This window comes from Protopterus annectens, chromosome 1.part1, assembly GCF_019279795.1.
Source record: "Protopterus annectens isolate FY-2018-M chromosome 1.part1, PAN1.0, whole genome shotgun sequence".
Lineage (NCBI taxonomy): Eukaryota > Metazoa > Chordata > Ceratodontiformes > Protopteridae > Protopterus > Protopterus annectens.
In genome coordinates, this window is record NC_056726.1 from 1,119,759,294 (window position 1) to 1,119,780,688 (window position 21,395).

Sequence of the window (21,395 nt, forward strand, 5' to 3'; positions counted from 1 at the left end):
CTCTATAAGTTTATTAACCTACTCATTTAAACTAAACTAATATAATCATTGATGAATTTGTTTAACCTACAGGAAAGTGAGCTGTTCATGTTCTTGTTCATAGCTTCAAAGGTTCCCAGAAGGTTATTAGGCAAATGGCCCTAAAGCCCTTACAAGCCAAGCCATATTTATTCCAAGTTGTTCCAATTGTAAAGTGTTTAGGTGAGAGAAGTTTAGAGAAGTAAGAGTCTATGGTAGTTAATAATAATTTCCTCTCTACAGGAGGAACATGTGCATCACCCCTGGAGTGATTTTGCAGTCACCCATCCAATGATCTAGGTTGCATCTGAAGAGGGTCAGGGTGGTACTCTGTTAAACATGATTTGGAAGCTAGTACCAGAGGAGTGGCAAATTCTGGGCAATGTATCTGTCTCTTCAGCATGACCTATTCATATCAGAATTGAGGTTAAGATCCCTGGAGTGAGTGACCCTCATGCAGTTTGATTAGGGTTGTGTAGCATTTCCATTAGAGCCTGGTCAGAGACTTCCCTTTAAGTCAGGCACAGATAATCCCCTTAGCAATGTGAAGGGTACAGAATACAGTGACTCGGCTTTCACTCTTTCCACGTAAGACTTGTTTTGTGTAACCTCTAACTTCTTGGTTAGAAAACTCTCTGGTCTCTCCTGTTGTTGCAGGTGTCTGGTGAGGTACGTGCAAAAGGGAGCATTATACTCAATTACTGGTCTGATGTGGGCCGAGTATGCAGGAATTATAACATCCTTAAATCTAGATGTGATGCCTTTACTTATAAGATGTGATGGCACAGTGGTGCAGCGGTAGTGTTGTCGCCTCACAGCAACAGGTTCTCTGTTTTGATTCTTGGCTGGGGTGCCTTCTGTGGAGAGTCTGCATGTCCTCCCTGCATTTGTGTGGGTTTCCTCTGGGTGCTCCTGGTTCCTCCCACATTACAAAGACATGCAGGCCTTTCTCCCCAGGCCTCCGCTGAAAATTGGCTTTGTTCCAAGTCAGACTTTCCAGGTTAACAAATGTAAAATAAAAATAAAGATGTGCCACATAGAAGCATTCCCTTAATACTGTCGATACATAGGCTCATAGGATCATAGAGCAGTACTGGGCTAACTGTCCTTGTGGGCCATTTTAAGCCTACCCAATTACCCCATGTAAGAATCAAACTGTGCACCTTGTGTCTACATGGTAAACACCATAATCATTTCACCAGCCCCCCACCCACATGTGGTTAAAGTTCAGGTTGCTATCAACCTGAGTACCCAGATCATGTATCGCTGGGACTACACTTATGGGGATGGTGTCTATAATGTAATTAGCAGGAAATTCAGCTTTCCAAAATGGAATAATAATGCTTTTTTTATTTAGCTTTATTCTGTGGCTTTGGCACCAATCATTTGTCTGTTTAACCCTGTCTGCAGTATGTTAACATCACCGGGGACTCAGTGATAGCTCCCAATTTGCATTCATCAGTGAACTTGGTCAGGCACAATCCATTCTGGTTTGCCTGGACTTCTGAGAAGTAAATTCCAAACAGAAAGGGGCCCACCACAGAACCCTTTGGTACACAACTAGTTACTGATCTTTTGCTATAGGTGAAGTCAGGTGGTTACTCATCTGGTAATACAGGGCTTAATTCACAATTGGAGGAGTTTCTCTATAATACATAAGTAGGGGTTTGTGTCAAATGTCTTGGCTAGGCCAAGATAGGTGGTAAGCACTGTCTTTCCCTCACCTAGGGCTTTGGTAACTTTCATGAAGAAGTCAACAATGCTCAACAGGCATGATCTACCTTTACTGAATCCAAACTAGGTTGTGTCCAGAGTTTGTAGAATACTTATTTCCTTGTTAATAAGGTCCATATTGATTCATTCCGTGGCCTTGCAGATGAGGCTAGTCAAGATTAAAGATTATGGGTCTATAATTTCCAGGGTCAGTTGATGTTCCCCCTTTGTGCAGAGTGAATACTGTTGCTGTCCTTCATTCCACTAGGACATAGCCAGTTCACAAGTTGTGGTTAAATATAAATCTAAGTGGGTTTTCTAGGTCATGATTTAAGTTGTTTTAAAGGCAACCTAGGATGCTGTCTGGTCCCATTGATGCCATGTTTTTGGCCTTGGAGATAGCCAAGATGACCTGCTCTCTTGAGATAATAGGCTAAGAAATGGTGGCAGGTATACTTTGGGGGATGACTGGAGAGGTAAGGGAGGTGCAGTTTGCTCCAAATTTGTCAGTAGAAGGAGGCTATTACCACCAGTAGAGTGTGTTGGTGCCATCCACAACCAGTTCAGTGCATAGCTGGATATTCCCTTTTAGATTTCAGACATAGTTAAAAAAAGCCTTGTGACTACCTTTCACTGGGGAGGCTAGTTCTGCTTTGGAGGACATGACAAGATCTCTAATTTGTTTGTTTAAGCAAGAGAGTGATTTCTTCCACTGCTGATCCATTTCCATCTTACTCTTGGACAATAGTTTCCTTCTCTTGTTTAAGCTAGAGAAGGATTTCTTCCACTGTTGAACCATTTCTGTCTTGTTCTTGGACAATAGTTTCCTTCTCTTGTTGTATAGCCTGTTTAAACTAAGGGCCTACCAGGGAGGCTTGCTTTTTCATCAAGATCTGGTTTTAATTCTGTCAGGTACAGCCAATTCTATACAACTGCTTAAGTGGTTATACAGGGCATTGGCGTATACCTCTGCTTAGAAGTCTATGTTATCTGAATTCAAGGGGGCTTTGAAACTTCTTATACCATTCCTTAGTAGGAGATAATTTGTCTTTCAAAAATTCTTAAGCATTTTTGAAGTTGATGGGATATCTGCTCTTATAATTATATCGAATGAGACTGAATTATGGTCTGATCTTACCAAAGAGGACATCACATGGGGGATGCAATGGTGTCCCATGTTAGTGAGTACTTTGTCCATAACCTTTGAGTCTCTTGTGGGTGTGCTTACTAGCTGTTCCAGAGTAGTTGCTTTGGCAAAGTCCAATAACCTCTTAGCCAGCGTGCTTGTGGTTGTGTATGTTTCCCAGTCAATGGTAGGATAATTAAAATTGCCTCTGAGTAAGGAGTCGGGCTCGATAGCAGGTGACTCCACTAAATCCACGTATGTGGTATGCTTTTCTAGTTTTGTGGTGGGGGACCTATAGCTAGCTATGGTGTGGTAGGAAGCTCTGCCTGTATTTAATTGGACATGGAGTTCCTCAAGAGAGTCATACAGTTTGACCAGTCTCAAGGTGTACTTATCCTTAATGAAGATGGATACTTCTCCTCCTTTGGTTCTTTCATGGTCAGTTTGTGGTCTGAACATATGGAAGGCATTGTAGCCCTGCACAGCCAGGATGCTTTCCACACCTTTGAGCCATGTCTCAATGATTGTATTGATGTCAGCATCTTCCAAAGTGATGAGAGCTTCCAGGAAAGGCAGTTTCTTGTTTAGACTCCTGGTATTAAGCAGCAGTGCCTTGAGTTTATCTAGAGAGGATTTTGCTATGTTGAGTAGTCAGTTATTCTGACATCACATAAAAAGTCACAATAGGTGTAGCTATTGCCTTTGTTAGTATCCAAAAGTGTATAGGAGACAGGTGCAGACCATCTCTGATAAAGCAGTGTGCACTATTGACCATGTATTCCCAGGCTAACAGGTACTGGATCCACTTGGACTGTTCATATAGTCCAGTGAGGTATGTCCGAAGTCATTCACCCCAACATTTATTTATTTTAATTTATTTATTTGTCATTTGTTAACAGGGTTAGTCCAACTGGGCCAGAAGGCCATTTTCAGTGGAGACCCGAGGAGAAAACCTCCAATACAGACAAATTAAAGTACATAACTTATAAGCTCGAATATAGCGAATTAGAATACATTAGCTTCAGAATACAGTGAAGGTATAGTATGTAAAGCTCCAATATAGAGAATTACAATACAGCACGTCCAGAATACAGCGAAAGCATAGTACATACACATGATAAAACAAATATTTAGTTTTACATTGAATATGTATTCAGCAATTACTTTCAAAGAGAGTGAGAAGGAGTCCACAGAAAAAGAGAGGTATTTATAGATGAGCAAGCAATATGTACATGTGGTGGAGAAAGTATAACCTAAGGGTGTATTCTTAGAGTAGTACTAAGGTTAATGGGAGAAAATTAAGAGTTGTTACAGTAGGCTGTTTGTGTAGTAGGAGTGAAAAACATATGGTAGTGTAGTGGATTAGGTAGGAGCCACACAGAGGCAAGTCTTGGTGTTAAGTAGGTGAAGTTTAAGTTCCTTTTTGAAGTGTTTAGGGTGGGGAATAACTCTTTTGTGTGTGGGGAGTTTATTCTAAGCTTGGGCTACAGTGCATTTGTATAGTAATTTACCAACTGTTTTGTTAGCTAGGTATGTATCCAGAAGTTGCTGGTTAGAGGTGCGGAGAGTAGGAATAGGGGTGTAAGAGGATACCAGGGAGGAGAGGGTTGGGCAGGTAGATGGTCTGTATAATACAGAGTGTGTGATTTGTAACTGTGGTAGTAGAAGCTGTTGAGGGAATTCAAGCCATTGGAGAGAGTTGAGTGCAAGGCAGTTGTGGGAGTTGTGAGGAGAGTAGGTGGCAAATCTAGCTACTTTGTGTTAAGTTTGGTGGAATTTAGAGAAGTTTGTAGTTTGTATATTAGTTAGGATTGGGGCAGCATAGAGAAGGGAAGGGAGGAAGAGAGCCTGAGCAAGGGACAGTCTAGTGTTAACAGTTAGAAATGGTGTAGCAAACCTAGTTTTTTGTGGGTTTTTTTTATGATTCAAAAGATATGTAAGTTAATTTGAGTTCATCGTCAGTGATGGTACCTATGAGCTTAGAGTGAGGTTCAGATTGTATGATGGTCTTATTAGAGGATATGATGACAAAGGTAGATTTATGTTTGAGAGAGAACAAGGGAGAAAAAGCAGGAGTTTAGGTTTTTTTGGGGTTTCAAGATGAGTTGATTATCAGGCAGCCACTTTTCGATGGACAGAAAGGCATCTTTGGTCTGAGCGTGAAGTTCTGAGATGTTATTTGAAATGAAGATGAGAGTGGAATTGTTGAGTATTGTATCAGGAAGGACTGATTGCAAGATGTGTGAAGAACCTTTGTGAAAATGTTAAACAGGAGGGGACCCAGGATGAAACTTTGGGTTACACCAGATGCAACGCAAAGGGAGGGCGAGCAGGAAGAGAGCCATCTGACAGATTTTTACCTATTGAAGAAGTATCTAATGAACCAGTAAAGGGAGGGAGAAGAGAGTTTGAGGTTAGCAAGTTTAGACAGAAGAATAGGGTGTGAGATAGTGTCAAAGACTTTGGAGAGGTCAAGGAAAAGACTGGATACAAGTTTGTTGTCATCTCTAACCTCGGCTACTTTAGTAGTAAATGGTAAGAGGGTGGTAGTTGTGCTGTGATATGACCGAAAACCATGTTGAGTGAGTGTGAGGAGCTTTTCCTGAAGAGAAAGTTTAGCAGCTGAGCGTAAATGCATTTTTCAAGTAATTTAGTTGATAGGATAGTATAGCTATGAATCTGTAGTTAGATGCATCAGTAGAATTCCCCCCTTTAGCAGACGGATGGTGAAGAAGGATTTCCAAATGTCAGATACTGTATCTTCTTGAATGGATTTATTGATTAGCAGGGATACAGGGAAGGCTATAGATTCAGCAGCTAGTTTGAGGAAGATAAGTGGGAAGTTGTCTGAGGAGGGAGAGCAGGGCTTGAGCTTAAGGAGAAGTGATTTGACATAAGCAGTAGTAACAGGTTGAAAGGTGAAGAGGTTTTCTCTGAGTGGGTTGGAAGGGGTGTTTGTTTTGTATTAGGTCTATACACAATGAGCAGAGTGGAGGAGGGGCATTGACTACAACTCTGATCTGAGATATATAACAATAAGTATCCTTTTTTTTTGCTTATTTATACTGGTTATTGCTTCTAGCAATTTATATATATCATTTTTTATCATCTACTGCATACTTTTTTACTGTATTTTATTGCTATTAACAAATCTGAATGGGTAACTGATTTGTTTGCAGTTAAAAGCATTCTGTAGAGTCTCCTTGCTCCTTTACTTGATTAAAAACTTGAATTTTGTGGCTCACTGCTGTCATAAAGATTTCTGTAGTGTTTAATGTCTAAAAGAGTGTAGGCTAATAGCTTTAGTTTTGGTCTCCACCCTCCCTCCCTGTTTGGTGTCTTTTTGTTATACTTGGTGGCTTTGCAGTTGCCCACCCCTACTGTAAATTTGATCTGAGACACTTGTCCCAGTCTAGTGTCATTAGCTCATTCTACCTAATACAGAGAGAACATATAAGAAGGCCTTCTGTTCCTCCCTTCTCCCTTTCTTAAAAAAAAAAAAAATTGCCTGTATCTCCTTGTGTTCTGACTGTGCTTCTCAAACATTTTGGAAACATAAAGTATATTTTGGTGCATTTATTCAAACTGTATTTGCCTTAATATTGCTTCAACTCAAGTGCTCTAGGTTGCACTGCATCTGAATTAAGTGTGTTTTAGCTGCTTTTCTTTTCTGTATATATATATATATATATATATATATATATATATATATATATATATATATATAGATATAGATATAGATATATAGACTAGCTACTTATTCTACTGTATTACTACCTCTTAAGTCATGGCTGTGGTGGTGCAGCGGTTAGCATTGTCGCCTCACAGCAATAGGTTCTCCGGTTCGATCCTTGGCTGGGGTGCTTTCTGTGGTCGCGTGGGTTTCCTCTGGGTGTTCCGGTTTCATCCCAAAGACATGCTGTAGGTGGATTGAACACTCTAAATTGGCCATGTGTGTGTGCCTTCTGTGGAAGTTTGGGAGCTGGGCTGGCAACTCAACACTGTAAAACTCCAATGCTGATCATGAGTGGACAGGTGATCCGCTGTGGAGACCCCTAACCGGGAAAAGCCAAAAAACTAATTTTTCAATTCTGCACTTGCCTTGCTTCATTTAAAAAGTTTTAAATTGCTAATTTTGTAGAGTTTTAATTGCATTTACTGTTTAGGACTACACACTCAAGTGTGTTAGCCTTTTCTGTGTTTATTTACTGTATTATTGCATTGTGTAGCCTGTTTTAACAAAAAAAAAAAATACTATCTTGTTTGCTCGTTTCCCACCTTTCCTAGCGAGTATAGTCCAGATTCCAGGTTTTGCTTGTCTCAGGACTTTATTTTTAGTATTCAGAGCTATCCAGACCTTGCTGTGGTAGAAAAAAGTCCTACTGCTTACCAGTGGGAGTGGTGAGCATTGTACTGCCTATCTAACACTAGAGGAGTGGTTTCCATCTCTGAAATTGTAATTTTATTAGCCTTTTGTTTGGGCTGATACCTATCCCTTTCAACTTTCTGGCTTATAAACATGTGTGTTTCTGCATTTTTCGCATTGTGCAGCACCACAGGGCTATGGTTAAACTATTCCAGGTGCCAGAAAGTCTGCTCTTCAAATTTTCCCTTAGGACTAGCTGGTTTCTCTGTAGTAGCACTAAAATCTGCAGCCCTGTGACTAGCACTTGCTCTAGAACCTGCTGGAAAGCACTCGGGAGCCTGAAACTGATACCAGACTCAACTATCCTTGTCAATAAGGAGAAATTAATCGTTGGCACTAAACAGCCTATAATTGCAAAGTACCTTGCAAAGGTAAAGGAAAACAGCTCTTGTACTTTACAAAAAAACACCTAACAGGCATGTCCAAGAGTCAGCTTCTGGTGATTTCTCCTGTCCACCTGGTAATTCTGGGCATTCTGGGGCAATGTGGCAACTGTCTCATGTACACAGACAACCCTCTCCTCCTACCACCCAATACTACAACCTGCGAGAGATGCACTTACATAGCCAAACTGGAAGCAAAGCTCTCTCCAGCCATGATTGTGCTAGACAGTCAAGGGGAGAAGGTTAACATGTGCACTACACCTCAAGCAACATATAGCCCTTCAAAACCCACACCATCAACACCCACACATAGCAATACTAAACCCACATATGAGGAGGCCCTTAACATTACCTCGCCAAGCAACAAGGACTTCCGAAGCTGAAATGCAAACAAACACCAATCACAACCAAAGTGACACATAGCTCACAACAGCAGTGTGCCACCCAACAACAGCCCCTAAGGCAAGACAATGTACCCAACACTTTACTCATAGGTGACTCTATAGTCAGGCACACTGATGTCCCATTCACCAGGCTGAACAAGGAGAAAATTACAGTCAGCTGCCTGTCAGGTGCCAGGATCCACCACATAACACATGCACTCAAGTCACTCCATAACAAGTAGAAATACAACTCTGTCATTGTCCATGTTGGAGTGAATGACTTGAAACGTACCTCCCTGGAATACATGAAAAGAGACATGGAAGAGCTCTTGGATCATGTGGCCCATGAAGGTATGACCCTAGCACTGAGTAGCATCCTGCATTCACCCAGAATGATACCACAGTACAAGGACAAAATGATTTACTTCAACAATTGGCTAAGCTTCTTGTGTCATTCAAAGGGGATCCAGTATCTGTCTGCCTGGGAAGACATGATCGACAAACCATGATGCTTTGCCAGAAATGATCTGCACCTGTCAACCCTGGGATTCAGGTTGCTGGCTAAAGCTCTTACCAATCCTATAGTGCCTTTTTTAGGCAAGGTTCAAAGGACAAAACCACCACCATAACAGATACAAGCATGCAAAATCTGAAGGTAATGCTACTCAATGCTAGAAGTCTAAACCTCAAAATGCACTCTCTTGAGGCACTCCTAAAAATGGAGAACATCGATATCTGTGCAGTAACTGAGACCTGGTTCAAGGCTCCAGAGAGCATCCCGGCAATACCAGGCTACAACTCTTACGACACTTTTCGGCCACCAAACCAAGACCGAAACACTAAAAATGGAGGAGTGTCCATATTCATCAAGAATATTCACACCTCCAGGCTAGTTGCCCAACACAATGCATCTGAAATTCTCTAGGTACAACTAACACTAGGTAAGACTGCAGTCCAAATTGTAGCTTGCTACAGATCACCCACCATGCCACAAGATTCTCACTACACCTTTCTAAACATACTGGAAAATATTAAGATACAACCAAACACCCTAATACTGGGTGATTTCAACTACCCTGCCATTAACTGGGAAAACTACTTGGGCACCAACACCTTTGCCCAATGGTACTTGGAATTCATAAATTCCAATGCCTTGGATCAACTAATCCATTGTCACACCAGGGGCTCCAATATCGTAGACCTGGTCATTACCAACATGGGAGATAGATGCTCCACACCAGTGGTCCCCCATCATTGGTCAAGTCTGACCATAAGCAAATCACCCTTGACATCCACATCCCACCCCCACTCCCCAGTAAGTAAACCTCTGTAAAAAACTTCTCCAAAGCCAACTTCATACTACTCAAGTCAGTAGTGACAAACTTCATGACACCCATGCAGATGGGATCTGAAAGTTCGACTACTGATTCCTACATTAAGGCACTGTACGAGCACATCCACTCGTGCATGAATCGTGCCATCCCAAATAGAACCAAGATGCTCTCCTCCAAAAAAAAGGAAGCCAATCTGGGGGTCCCCTACTATAAACAAACTATACAACAGAAGGAAGAAACTATTGCAGAAAAGAGGAAAATCCCAGGATGCAAAAAACTCTCTTACCAGCCTCAGTAAGAAGCTGAGATCCCTCATAAAATCCTCAAAAGCTAGTTACGAAAATAAAATGCCAAAGATTACAAAGACAACCACAAGGCATTATATAGTTATGTCAAGAATCTAAATGGCAATGCTCAAATCTGCTCTGAGCTACAACAGAATGGTATTACATATCCTGATCCCAAGGATATTGCCAATATCCTGGTAGATCGATTTAATGCCAACTTCACCCCCCTCTCACCCCCTAAAGGGCCCATCTCAGTACCAAAATATTGCCAAATACTGGTAATCATGACCACACAGGTAGAAACCATACTCTCCAAAGCTAAGAAATCAGCATCCATGGGACCAGATGACATCATCGGTTGTGTACCACATGAACTACAAAATTAACTGGCACCTCACCTAAGTGTCATGTTTAATCATAGCCTCACCTCAGGCTTCATGCCCACTGAGTGTCACACAGCTACAGTTATCCCACTCCATAAGGGGGATCCACCTTGGATCCCAGGAACTACTGTCCTATCAGTCTGACGAGCCTGATCTGCAAGGGCATGGAACGCATTATCATGGAACTTATAAACAAAGACTTGGGCAACCTTCAAACACTGGATCCCACCCAGTTTGGGTTTCTTGAAGAACCAATCTTGTCTCCTGAACCTGATTGACTTCTTTGAAACAGTCTCCAGAGCTGTGGATGAGGATAAGGCGGTCCACACAGCCTATTTGGACCACGCCAAGGCCTTTGACACCATCCCCCACTTTGGAATCATAGATAAACTCACTATGCTGGGCATAAATCTCTACGTCACTCAATGGGTTGCCAACTGGCTTACTGACAGAACCCAGACAGTAAACGTAGCTGACTCCAAATCCAGCTCCAGACAAGTGACAAGTGGAGTACCTCAGAGTTCAGTCCTTGGACCACACTTGTTTGGCATCTATTTCTCTGAAGTACAGGCCAACACTAAGGGACTGTGGCTAACAAAGTTCACAGATGACTGCAAACTGGGAGCCATTATTAAATCCCCAAATTGTGTGGATATTCTACAAAAGGGGCTTACAGAAACAGATGCTTGGTGCCAGAGCCATGAGCTCAAGCTTAATGCCAAGAAATGTATAGTTACCCCCATTGGAAAAAACATGTACCTATGAATTACCACATAGGTGGCAGTACACGAAACATCGAATGTGTGATGACAGACTTAGGGACACAGGTGAGCAGTCATCTCACCTTTGATAACCACATCGCCACAGCAGTCAGGAAATCCTTTTATGTGGCATACCTCATCACTAAGGGCTTTTCATACAGAAAAAAGGAGGTCATTGTCCCACTGTATTCATCCCTCATTAGACCCATTATAGAGTATAGCGCCCCATTTGGTATGTACCTCACAAGACACCTGCAACAGCTGGAATAGCCACAAAAATACCTCACTAAAAGAATTACAAGCCTAAAGCAGATGCCATAAAAAAAACTCCAGCTATACTCTGTGGCATATCGTCTACTCAGAGGCGATCTCTGCTTAACATATAAGGCCATGTCAAACCCTGAGCTGCTGGACATGCTCCACTTAAAGAAATCCCAATCCCTCAGAGCCACATGCTCCAGGGCTCTAAACCTTGTCATCACAATGAATAAAACATGCTGGAGGGATAGGTTCCTGACCCAGCGACTCCCTGTACTCTGGAATAGACTGCCCATACATGTCAAGCAGAGCACCTCCTTGGTCCTCTTCAAAAAGAACCTTGGTGATTGGATGCGAGAAAGGGAATTCACCCCAGGGATCATGTCAGTTGCCCTGCTAGACAAGAGTCCAGGGACGTAAATATTGTGGGAAGAAATATCCAGGGAATTGTTATGGCTAGGCTTGTAAAGGCTCTAAGGCCGATAGCCTAGTACCATCCTATGAACCTATTAGTGTAAGATTTTGGACAGTATCAATGATGTGATTATTGAGAAGGGTAGCAGTTTCTAGTGGAGTGTTATTTTGGAAAAGGGAGGGAGTGGTAGGGCAACCAGGCTGGAGAATTTTTTTAAGGCTGGACCAGAATTTATGTGGGTTATATTTACAGCTGAACTGGGAAGAGTTGTAGTAGGACTGTTTGCCATTGTTGATTTGTTTTTTTATGAGGGTTCATGAGTTCCTTGCAGTTTTGGAACAGGACTAGTGATCTGGTTTTAGCACAAGCTTTCCAGGCACTATCTCTTCTGGCATACCAGATAATTAGTTTTGATTCTAATTCTCCTGGAGGGGCTAGGGAGTTAATAGTATCTAGGAAAATGTGGTTAAAGTTTAGCACAGCTTCATTGAGAGGCAATTGCCAAAGGAAGGACCAGTTGATGCTAGATACTATGGAGTTAAATAAGTTTGGATAAAAGTTAGAGAGTTTACGGCAGTATTTGTGATAGAGGTTAGGGGAGTTAGTAACGATCCAGTCAATAGTAGGATTGGAAGAAGAGGGTTTGTGCAAGCAGGAATGGGATGTTATTAGTTTGTGGAAACCATGTAAGTTGATGCTGTTTTGTGGAGAGTCATTTGTTAGTTTAGATCAATCAATATTGACATCTCCAAGGTTGAGGTTTTGATATGATATATTTTGGAAAAAACAGGAAAGGATTTATTCAAGGGTTGGAATATTATTATTACCTGGGGGATATATATGGAGACATGGACAAAGACAGAGTCACACCAGTACTTTTGGTTGAGTGATTGAGTGCTTGAGTGACTTGATGGATCATAGGACCTGATAGGCAGCTAACTGTAACCTGTTCCTTATCCAGCCTAGCGAGGGGAACATCCATGTGTCTCACAATAGAGTCATCTATGGCCAGTACATTATACATCGTGGTGTTATGCCTTATGGGCCTATTTGATGAGACACTGATGTGTGTGTTATTATGTGTTGCGGTTGTTTTTGCATTATCTGTGAAAGTGGTTTCCCTTTGGGAGACCTCTGATCTGCTGGTAATTTACTAGTGAGTACCTCCAGATATGTGGGTTTATGTGCCCTGATGTGAGAGTCTTGCCTCCAGTTTCATACTGGTTGTTTCAGGAGTAAGTGGTTGTCAGTATATCTGAAACAACTACTACATTTCCTCATAATTCCCATGTCTATCAGTCTGGCCAGAAAGATTATGGGAAACTGCCAGTCCATGAGAGCAGGCCCTTACTGTATGTTTTATGAGGGAGGGAATTGGTTAATTTGATAGGAATGTGGTAATAGCATCAAGACTCAAGGAGGACCTATACTTTTTGGAGACTAGGGTTGAATAATAAAGCAGCACTGCTCAGTGTGCAAGTTACTACTCGAGCAGGAGAAAGGCTTGAAGGGTTTCACTGTCACTTGTGTAGGGAAAAATTGACCTTCTAGGTTTTTGCATCTCTACAGGGCACTGTTAACCCCACTAAACGAAGAGCAGCACAGTGCAAACTCGAGGATTAAATATGAGCAAAGAGAAACAAGTTTTGAGCTAACTGCCAATCAGGAAAGCGCATAATGAGCCTTTCTCCCCAACTCAGACAGGTTAGATCAGCAGACTTCTGCCACAAGGTGCAGAAAAACATCTTTTTAATTTAGAATAGCTGGTTTTGAGCCTGTGTAACAGGTCCACACAAACTACCTCCAATAGCCGTACAAGTAACAGATACAAAGTATTACAGTGCAATTAACTATTTAAAGCAGCAGCAGACAGTACAGTTTTTTTATGAAAATGCTGAAGTACAGTCACAGTATATAAGAGAAGTGCAAAAAATACTTAGAGCCCTTTTGTATGTTTTGCAGCTAAGACTGATCAGGTAAACACCTACTGTGTCTAGATGAATAATCCAAGTAATCCTAATCTAAAAGCACAGTACTGGAGTGTCTGGAATGAATAAAAATATTTAAAAGATGCAAACTGCTACCACATACAAAGCTGGCACTTATTTCTTCATTAAATCTGCTTACCTTTGCCTTCAGAAAACATAAATTATCATTCCTTTTCCTACATTCACTGGGATTTAACACACCACTTTACCCAGGTCTATAGTACCTAGAATTATTTTGTGATTAATTCTAATAATTTGTTTCATATGATAACAAACAGAATTAAAAGTTAAGCTACTAGCCAGGTCAAAATTTAGACAGATGAATAAATTACTGCTTCCATTAAAGTTATTCTCATGTCTTCAAACTCTAACGATTGGACTATAAAACATATCCCTTCTAGTATTAGTGTAATTTATAGGCACACCACTACCGCTGCTCACTTCAGGAATCTGGTGTTTTTGTTCCTGACAGTAATGGGACAAGAGGAAGTGATTAAAGCCATCTATTACAATATAGATACTTGGCTAATTAGTTTGAGTGGAAATCAAACACCTAAGGAAGCTGTTAATCTTTTCTCTGTGACTTTCCTGAGTTGTATTATAGCTTGTTTTAACGTTTTTAAAGACGGTTATCATTTGATGGTTTAATGTCTACAATTATTTTGGGTTTCTAATTCCATGACGGGAATGGACCCAATTTCTAAGTCAAAGCATAATTAAGGTTCATGAAATCACCATTGTTTCAACCTTTGATGTTAGCCAAAAGAGCTCTTTGCAGCAACTGCAATTTGACAAGATTTGACTCTTTCTGAAATTCGTATGATGTTACATATATTGGCAGTGCATTTAAATAAGACTGTAGATTCTTTTTTATGGGACTTATTACACCTAATACTACTGGAACCACATTTCCCTCATTTTTCCCTTCAGATCCTTGTATTTTATGACGTTTGTGTCTCTCCGTACATAACACACTGTAATCACCGGATGTAGCGATTTCAGTGATCGATGATGATGGCAGAATTCAGTGGTTGAAGCTGTGTAAGAGCTAATGTAAACATAGGACATAACAAAACTTATGAAACTCTTTATCATCAATGTGGTGCACAACAATGTTGTATTTTGACTTATTTTGAATGTCAGACAGCACTCATTTTACTATATTTCTTTATATGTGAATCACCACTTAGCGAAAATTTCATTATGCGTTACAGTGTTCTGTGATGTGTACTGCTGATTCTTTAAATGGGTATCTATTGACATACTGAAACAAAGGGATTATCCAAACATATCTAAATCTTACCATGTTACTACCGATGAACATGCATACTTTACTGGAGAACAAGGAAAACTAGTGGCTCTACAGTGCGATATTCTGAACTTCATTTATTATCACTCACTGATCAAATTTAAATAATATTAAGACAAACAGTTGTTTCATACCTGCACAAGTGACGCCAGCATCTTCAGAGTGAAAGCAATTGTGCTGCAGAAGTGGACGGGCAGAACACTCTGAAAGATGAGATTCATTTCCTGTGCACCGGACATCATCCAAAGTAATTGGACCTGAGCCCATCCCAAAATATGCATTTCCTAGGGCAGAAACAGCCTGTCCACAACCAAGTTCTCTGCAGACAACTTTGGCATCATTTATATCCCATAAGTCATCACACACAGTACCCCACTGTGAGTTGTAATAAATCTCAACTCGACCAGAACAGCGATTGGTTCCATTCACAAGACGTAATGGTAATGGAATGTTACCTGTTGCCAAGGAAAAAAAAAAGAAAAATGTTAATGGACATGATATAATTTATCATGATGTCGTAATATCATTTCTCCACTTTTAGGGATATAAAATAGTATGCTGAACTTCTATAATGCAGTAACAACAAATGAACAAAATGGCATAACAGAACAATGAGAAAACTTTCTCAAGGCAGCTGTATGAAACTAGAATAATTGCAAACACTGTTTGCCAGTGGAATATGTAACTAGCCTTGCTTGGTAGCCTTTTATGTTCCTGTCACTTATTTCATTCTTAAATCTGCTTGCCTTTACCAACAGAAAATTTCAATTAACATTCCTTTTGCCTACATTCACTGGGACTTAACACACTACTGAACCAGGTATCTACCACCTAGAATTATTTTGTGATCACATGTAATAAGGGCAGCCACGGTGGTGCAGCTGTTAGCATTGCTGCCTCACAGCAAGATGTTCTCCAGTTCGATCCTCGGCTGGGGTCTGCATGTCCTCCCTTTGGTCATGTGAGTTTCCTCCGGGTGCTCCGGTTTCCTCCCACATCCCAAAGACATGCTGTAGGTAGATTGGACACTCTAAATTGGCCTTAAGTGTGAGTGCGTGCATGTGCTTGCCTTCTGTCAAAGGTTGAGCACTGGGCTGGCAGCTCAACACTGTAAAACTCCACTACTAATCATGAGCAGACAGGTGATCCGCTGTGGTGACCCCTAACTGAGAAAAGCCAAAAGAAGAAGATGATAGCAAACAAAATTAAAACTTAACCAACAGGCCAGATCAAAATTCAGACAGATGAATAAATTACTGATACCCTTAAAGTTATATTCATGTTTTCAAACTGCTGTAATTGGACTATAAAACATATCTTTTATAGTACTATAGTACAAATGCAGTTTATAGGCATACCACTACCTGCGCTAACTTCAGTAATTTGTTGTTTTTGTTACTGAGAGTAACGGGAAGGAAGAAGGTATTAAAGCCCTCTACTAGAATATAAGTACCTGGCTAATTAGGTTGCTTGCAAGTCAGACACATTAGGAAGCTAGTAAACATTTTTGTGTGACTTTTTTGAGTGGCATCATAACTTGTTTTAAAGTTTTTAAAGTATGTCTTCATTTGATGGTTTAACTTCTCCAAGGCTTTTGGGTTTCTAATTCCATAATGGATATGAACCTCATTCCTAAGTCAAAGTGTAATGAAAGTACATGAAATAATTATTGTTTCAGTCTTTGATTTTAGCCAGAGGTGCTCTTTGCAACATCCACAACATGCCCAGATTTGACTCTGCAATTCGTATGGTGTTATATGTATTAGTAGCATATGTAAATAAGACTGTATGAGACCTATCACTTCTGTTACTATTAGAAGTGTTTTGGTGTCCTTCCACATTGTCCTCATTACTGCCTGCTAATCCTTGTATTTTATTACTCTGTGTCTCTCCGTACATAAGTCAGTGTAATCACTGGTTGTAGCGATTTCATTGATCAATGATGATGGCAGCATTCAGTGGTTCATTTTGTATAAGATCTAATGTAACAATATGAGCAACAAGAAACAAGTTTTAAGCTAACTACCAATCAGGAGAGCACACAATGAAAGAAGTATCAATGGCAAACCCTTCAGCACAAACTATTTTATAATGGTAATATTCTTTATTTTCTAGGTCTTAGACATAATTTTATAAGTCGCAGTAAATACAGTAACTGTTACATAACATTTGTAATATTTTGTAAACAACTTACAATATCTCAAAAGCCACTGAACTTGTAGAGATACTGTCAGCAACATTTTATTCACCTAGATGAGAGCTTTCATATGAGGAAGAGGAGTTCTGTTTGTGTTACTTGGTTGTTGAGATATTTAGAAAAATGTGAAAATTATATCTGTATAAATTAATATCATAAAAACGACAGTTTATATCTCTTTACCTGCATTATACAGAGGTCAAATACTAATGCAGCTGAGTTTGCCATTATATAAGCTTTAAGAAAAAATCTTTTAAAACCTTGCACATAACATGGTTTATTGGAATTATTGACGCAAACATGAACAAGCAACATTTGATGCCTATAGGCATCAGTAGGAGTTAACTGCAGATGCACTAGGAGGTGTCACTTGGATTTAATGAGTTAAAGCCCATTTGTGTGTTTCCCAGCTCAGACTTGCCGAGCAAACACCTACTGCGACTACATGAATAATCCTAATCTAAAAGCACAGTACTGGAGTGTCTGGAGTGAAATGCTTCCATAAACAAGTTTAAAAGATGCAAACTGCTACAACATAAAAGCTGCCACTTATTTCTTAATTAAATCTGCTTATCTTTGGCTTCAGAAAAAATAAATTACCATTCCTTTTCCCACATTCACTGGGATTTAACACACCACTTTACCCAGGTCTATAGTACCTAGAATTATTTTGTGATTAATTCTAATCATTTGTTTCATATGATAACAAACAGAATTAAAAGTTAAGCTACTAGCCAGGTCAAAATTCAGACAGATGAATAAATTACTGCTTCCATTAAAGTTATTCTCATGTCTTCCTACTCTTACGATTGGACTATAAAACATATCCCTTCTAGTATTAGTGTAATTTATAGGCATACCACTACCGCTGCTCACTTCAGGAATCTGGTGTTTTTTGTTCCTGATAGTAATGGGACAAGAGGAAGTGATTAAAGCCATCTATTACAATATAGATACTTGGCTAATTAGTTTGAGTGGAAATCAAACACCTAAGGAAGCTGTTAATCTTTTCTCTGTGACTTTCCTGAGTTGCATTGTAGCTTGTTTTAACATTTTTAAAGACGGTTATCATTTGATGGTTTAATATCTCCAATTATTTTGGGCTTCTACTTCCATGATGGGAATGATCCCATTTTTTAAGTCAAAGCATAATTAAGGTTCATGAAATTAGTATTGTTTCACCCTTTGATGTTAGCCAAAAGAGGTCTTTGCAGCAACTGCAATTTGACAAGATTTGACTCTTTCTGAAATTCGTATGATGTTACATATATTGTCAGTGCATTTAAATAAGACTGTAAATCCTTTTTTATGAGAATTATTACACCAAATACTACTGGAACCACATTTCCTTCATTTCTCCCTTAAGATCCTTGTATTTTATGACTTTTGTGTCTCTCCGTACATAACACACTGTAATCACTGGGTGTAGCGATTTCAGTGATCAATGATGATGGCAGCATTCAGTGGTTGAAGCTGTGTAACAGCTAATGTAAAAATAGGACATAAAACTTGTTATGAACCTGTTTGTCATCAATGTGGTGCACAACAATGTTGTATTTTGACTTATTCTGAATGGCAGACAACACTCATTATACTATATTTCTTTATATCTGAATCACCACATGGGCAAAATTTCATTATATGTTACAATGTTCTGTGATGTGTACTGCTGATTCTGTAAATGGATATCTATTGACATACTGAAAAAAAGGGATTATCCGAACATATCTAAATCTTACTATGTTACTACCGATGAACATGCATACTTTACAGGAGAACAAGGAAAACTAGTGGCTCTACACTGCGGTATTCTGAACTTCATTTATTATCACTCACTGATCAAATTAAAATAATATTAAGACAAACAGTTGTTTCATACCTGCACAAGTGACGCCAGCATCTTCAGAGTGAACGCAATTGTGCTGCAGAGGTGGACGGGCTGAACACTCTGAAAGATGAGATTCATTTCCTGTGCACCGGACATCATCCAAAGTAATAGGACCTGAGCCCATCCCAAAATATGCATTTCCTAGGGCAGAAACAGCCTGTCCACAACCAAGTTCTCTGCAGACAACTTTGGCATCATGTATATCCCAATCATCATCACATACAGTACCCCACTTTGAGTTGTAATAAATCTCAACTCGACCAGAACAGCGATTGGTTCCATTCACAAGACGTAATGGTAATGGAATGTTACCTGTCGCCAAGGAAAAAAAAAAAGAAAAATGTTAATGGACATGATATAATTTATCATGATGTCGTAATATCATTTCTCCACTTTTAGGGATATAAAATAGTATGCTGAACTTCTATAATGCAGTAACAACAAATGAACAAAATGGCATAACAGAACTATGAGAAAGCTTTCCCAAGGCAGCTGTATGAAACTAGAATAATTACAAACCCTGTTTGCCAGTGGAATATGTAACTAGCCTTGCTTGGTAGCCTTTTATGTTCCTGTCACTTATTTCATACTTAAATCTGCTTGCCTTTACCAACAGAAAATTTCAATTAACATTCCTTTCGCCTACATTCACTGGTCCTTAACACACCACTTTAACCAGGTCTTCCTACTTAAATCTGCTTGCCTTTACCAACAAAAAATTTCAATTAACATTCCTTTCGCCTACATTCACTTGGACTTAACACACCACTTTAACCAGGTCTCTACCACCTACAATCATTTCACACCACTTTAACCAGGTCTTCCTACTTAAATCTGCTTGCCTTTACCAACAAAAAATTTCAATTAACATTCCTTTCGCCTACATTCACTTGGACTTAACACACCACTTTAACCAGGTCTCTACCACCTACAATCATTTCATGATTGGTGATTTCATCATTTCATGATGAGGTAGCGCGTAACCCTCCGCTTAGCCCAGCATTAACTTGCATCTTAAGGTGCTTGGACGCTGAGGGGTTTAACCGCTTGCTTAGTATCTCTTAGCGGTCACGCATGTGTTTATTGTTCATCGTGCTTTCCACAGCGGCAGTTATTTTTTCACTCCGCTTGACACGGTGTGTGTTTTTTTTCAAGCTGTGTGAATAACTCCTATCTACTGCTCCTGGTACTCTCCCCGAGCTTTCTCTGCTAGTCGCTCTGTGGAGCCTAGCCTATAGCATACTCCATCGCCCATTCTAGTAACAATCAACAGCGGTGAGCCCTTTCACTATGCTTGATATAGTGTTAACATTTCCTGCCATGTAATTAAGCGCCTTTTACCCCGATCTGCCTCCACGTGGTCCTCCACCTCATACAACTTGAAAACTAAGGGTGGACGTAGCATTATAGGTCTATTGTCTTCTGATGGTATTGAAGCTAATGAACTAGCTTGTGCACTGTTTCATTTAATGCCCTTAAATCATAACAGTTTAGCTTTGTTGTGGCATTACTGCCCCTATGTGCAAAACGCCATCTTTTGTCCTACATATATGAGGCAACATTATTTCTAATTTGTATCCCTCTCGGGATCCTTTATTTGTTGTTATAGACACCAGACTGTAGATGTTGAGATCTGCCATTTCTCTGATACCTGTAACTGCTTGATGCTATTGTTGCAAAGATTAACTTAATTACACATTAGGGTTTTTGTCACTAGCTGCAATGACTTTCTAGTAGTTATCTGTGCATGAATGTATGTTCCCTACTGTGTTTCACTGACTGTATGGCTAGACTGTTTTAGCATTTGAGAACTGTGTTAGTCTATTTACTGATCTTGTTTAAATTTAGGCATATGTTTCTGGTTATCTGTTACATGCTTCATTGACTAATGGATTTACTTACTTTTCTCTTTCTCTCTCTTCCTTTATAATTATCAGCCTGTACACCTGAGTTCCTGTCCTACCCTTGCTAAAGAGGCCCTGTGGATAGCATACTAAGCAACTCAATCCTGAATAGGATTTTACGTCCTCCCCTATAAGACTGTCTACCCAGAGTAGACCTTTGGAAAGTATGTCCTACTCTTGCATTGTATAAATTTTATTCTCCAGGCTTTTTATACTTCCCTCCCAGGTTAACCAGCAGCCTCCCCCCCCCTCCAGTAGTGTTGTAATCTCTTTCTCTTTTCCTCCTTTCCTCTGTGCTATCCTTAAGGAAACTCCCCACTATCCAGACTTTTCACTTGGTGAACTTCTGCTTGCTCTGTCCAAGATCCCTGACCTGGCCACTAGGTGGCGCCCTTTCTAACAAGACACACACTATTCTTTTCCCATATTTTTCAGAGTATTGTACTGTAGAACACACTATTTTTCTCCCATTTTTGACTCTCCCCACCCACCACATATCCCCACTGCACTATTACCCTATAGCTCACCCCTAACCCACACCTTACATAGTGTTTCTCTCTTCTTGCCTGATTGTTTTTCTGCAACTGGTCGTCTTGTTCTTCCCCGCTCCGTTCGCTACGCT

General features: G+C 40.1%; 1 protein-coding gene across 1 annotated transcript in view; it reads right to left on the reverse strand.

Moving 5' to 3' along the window:
- The window catches only part of LOC122815615 (deleted in malignant brain tumors 1 protein-like), a 949,251-nt gene that overhangs the window by 822,229 nt on the left and 105,627 nt on the right, over positions 1-21,395 (reverse strand). The window contains 2 exon segments of the mRNA XM_044088272.1: positions 14,906-15,239; positions 18,861-19,181. Of these exon segments, the coding sequence (XP_043944207.1) occupies positions 14,906-15,239; positions 18,861-19,181 (655 nt within the window).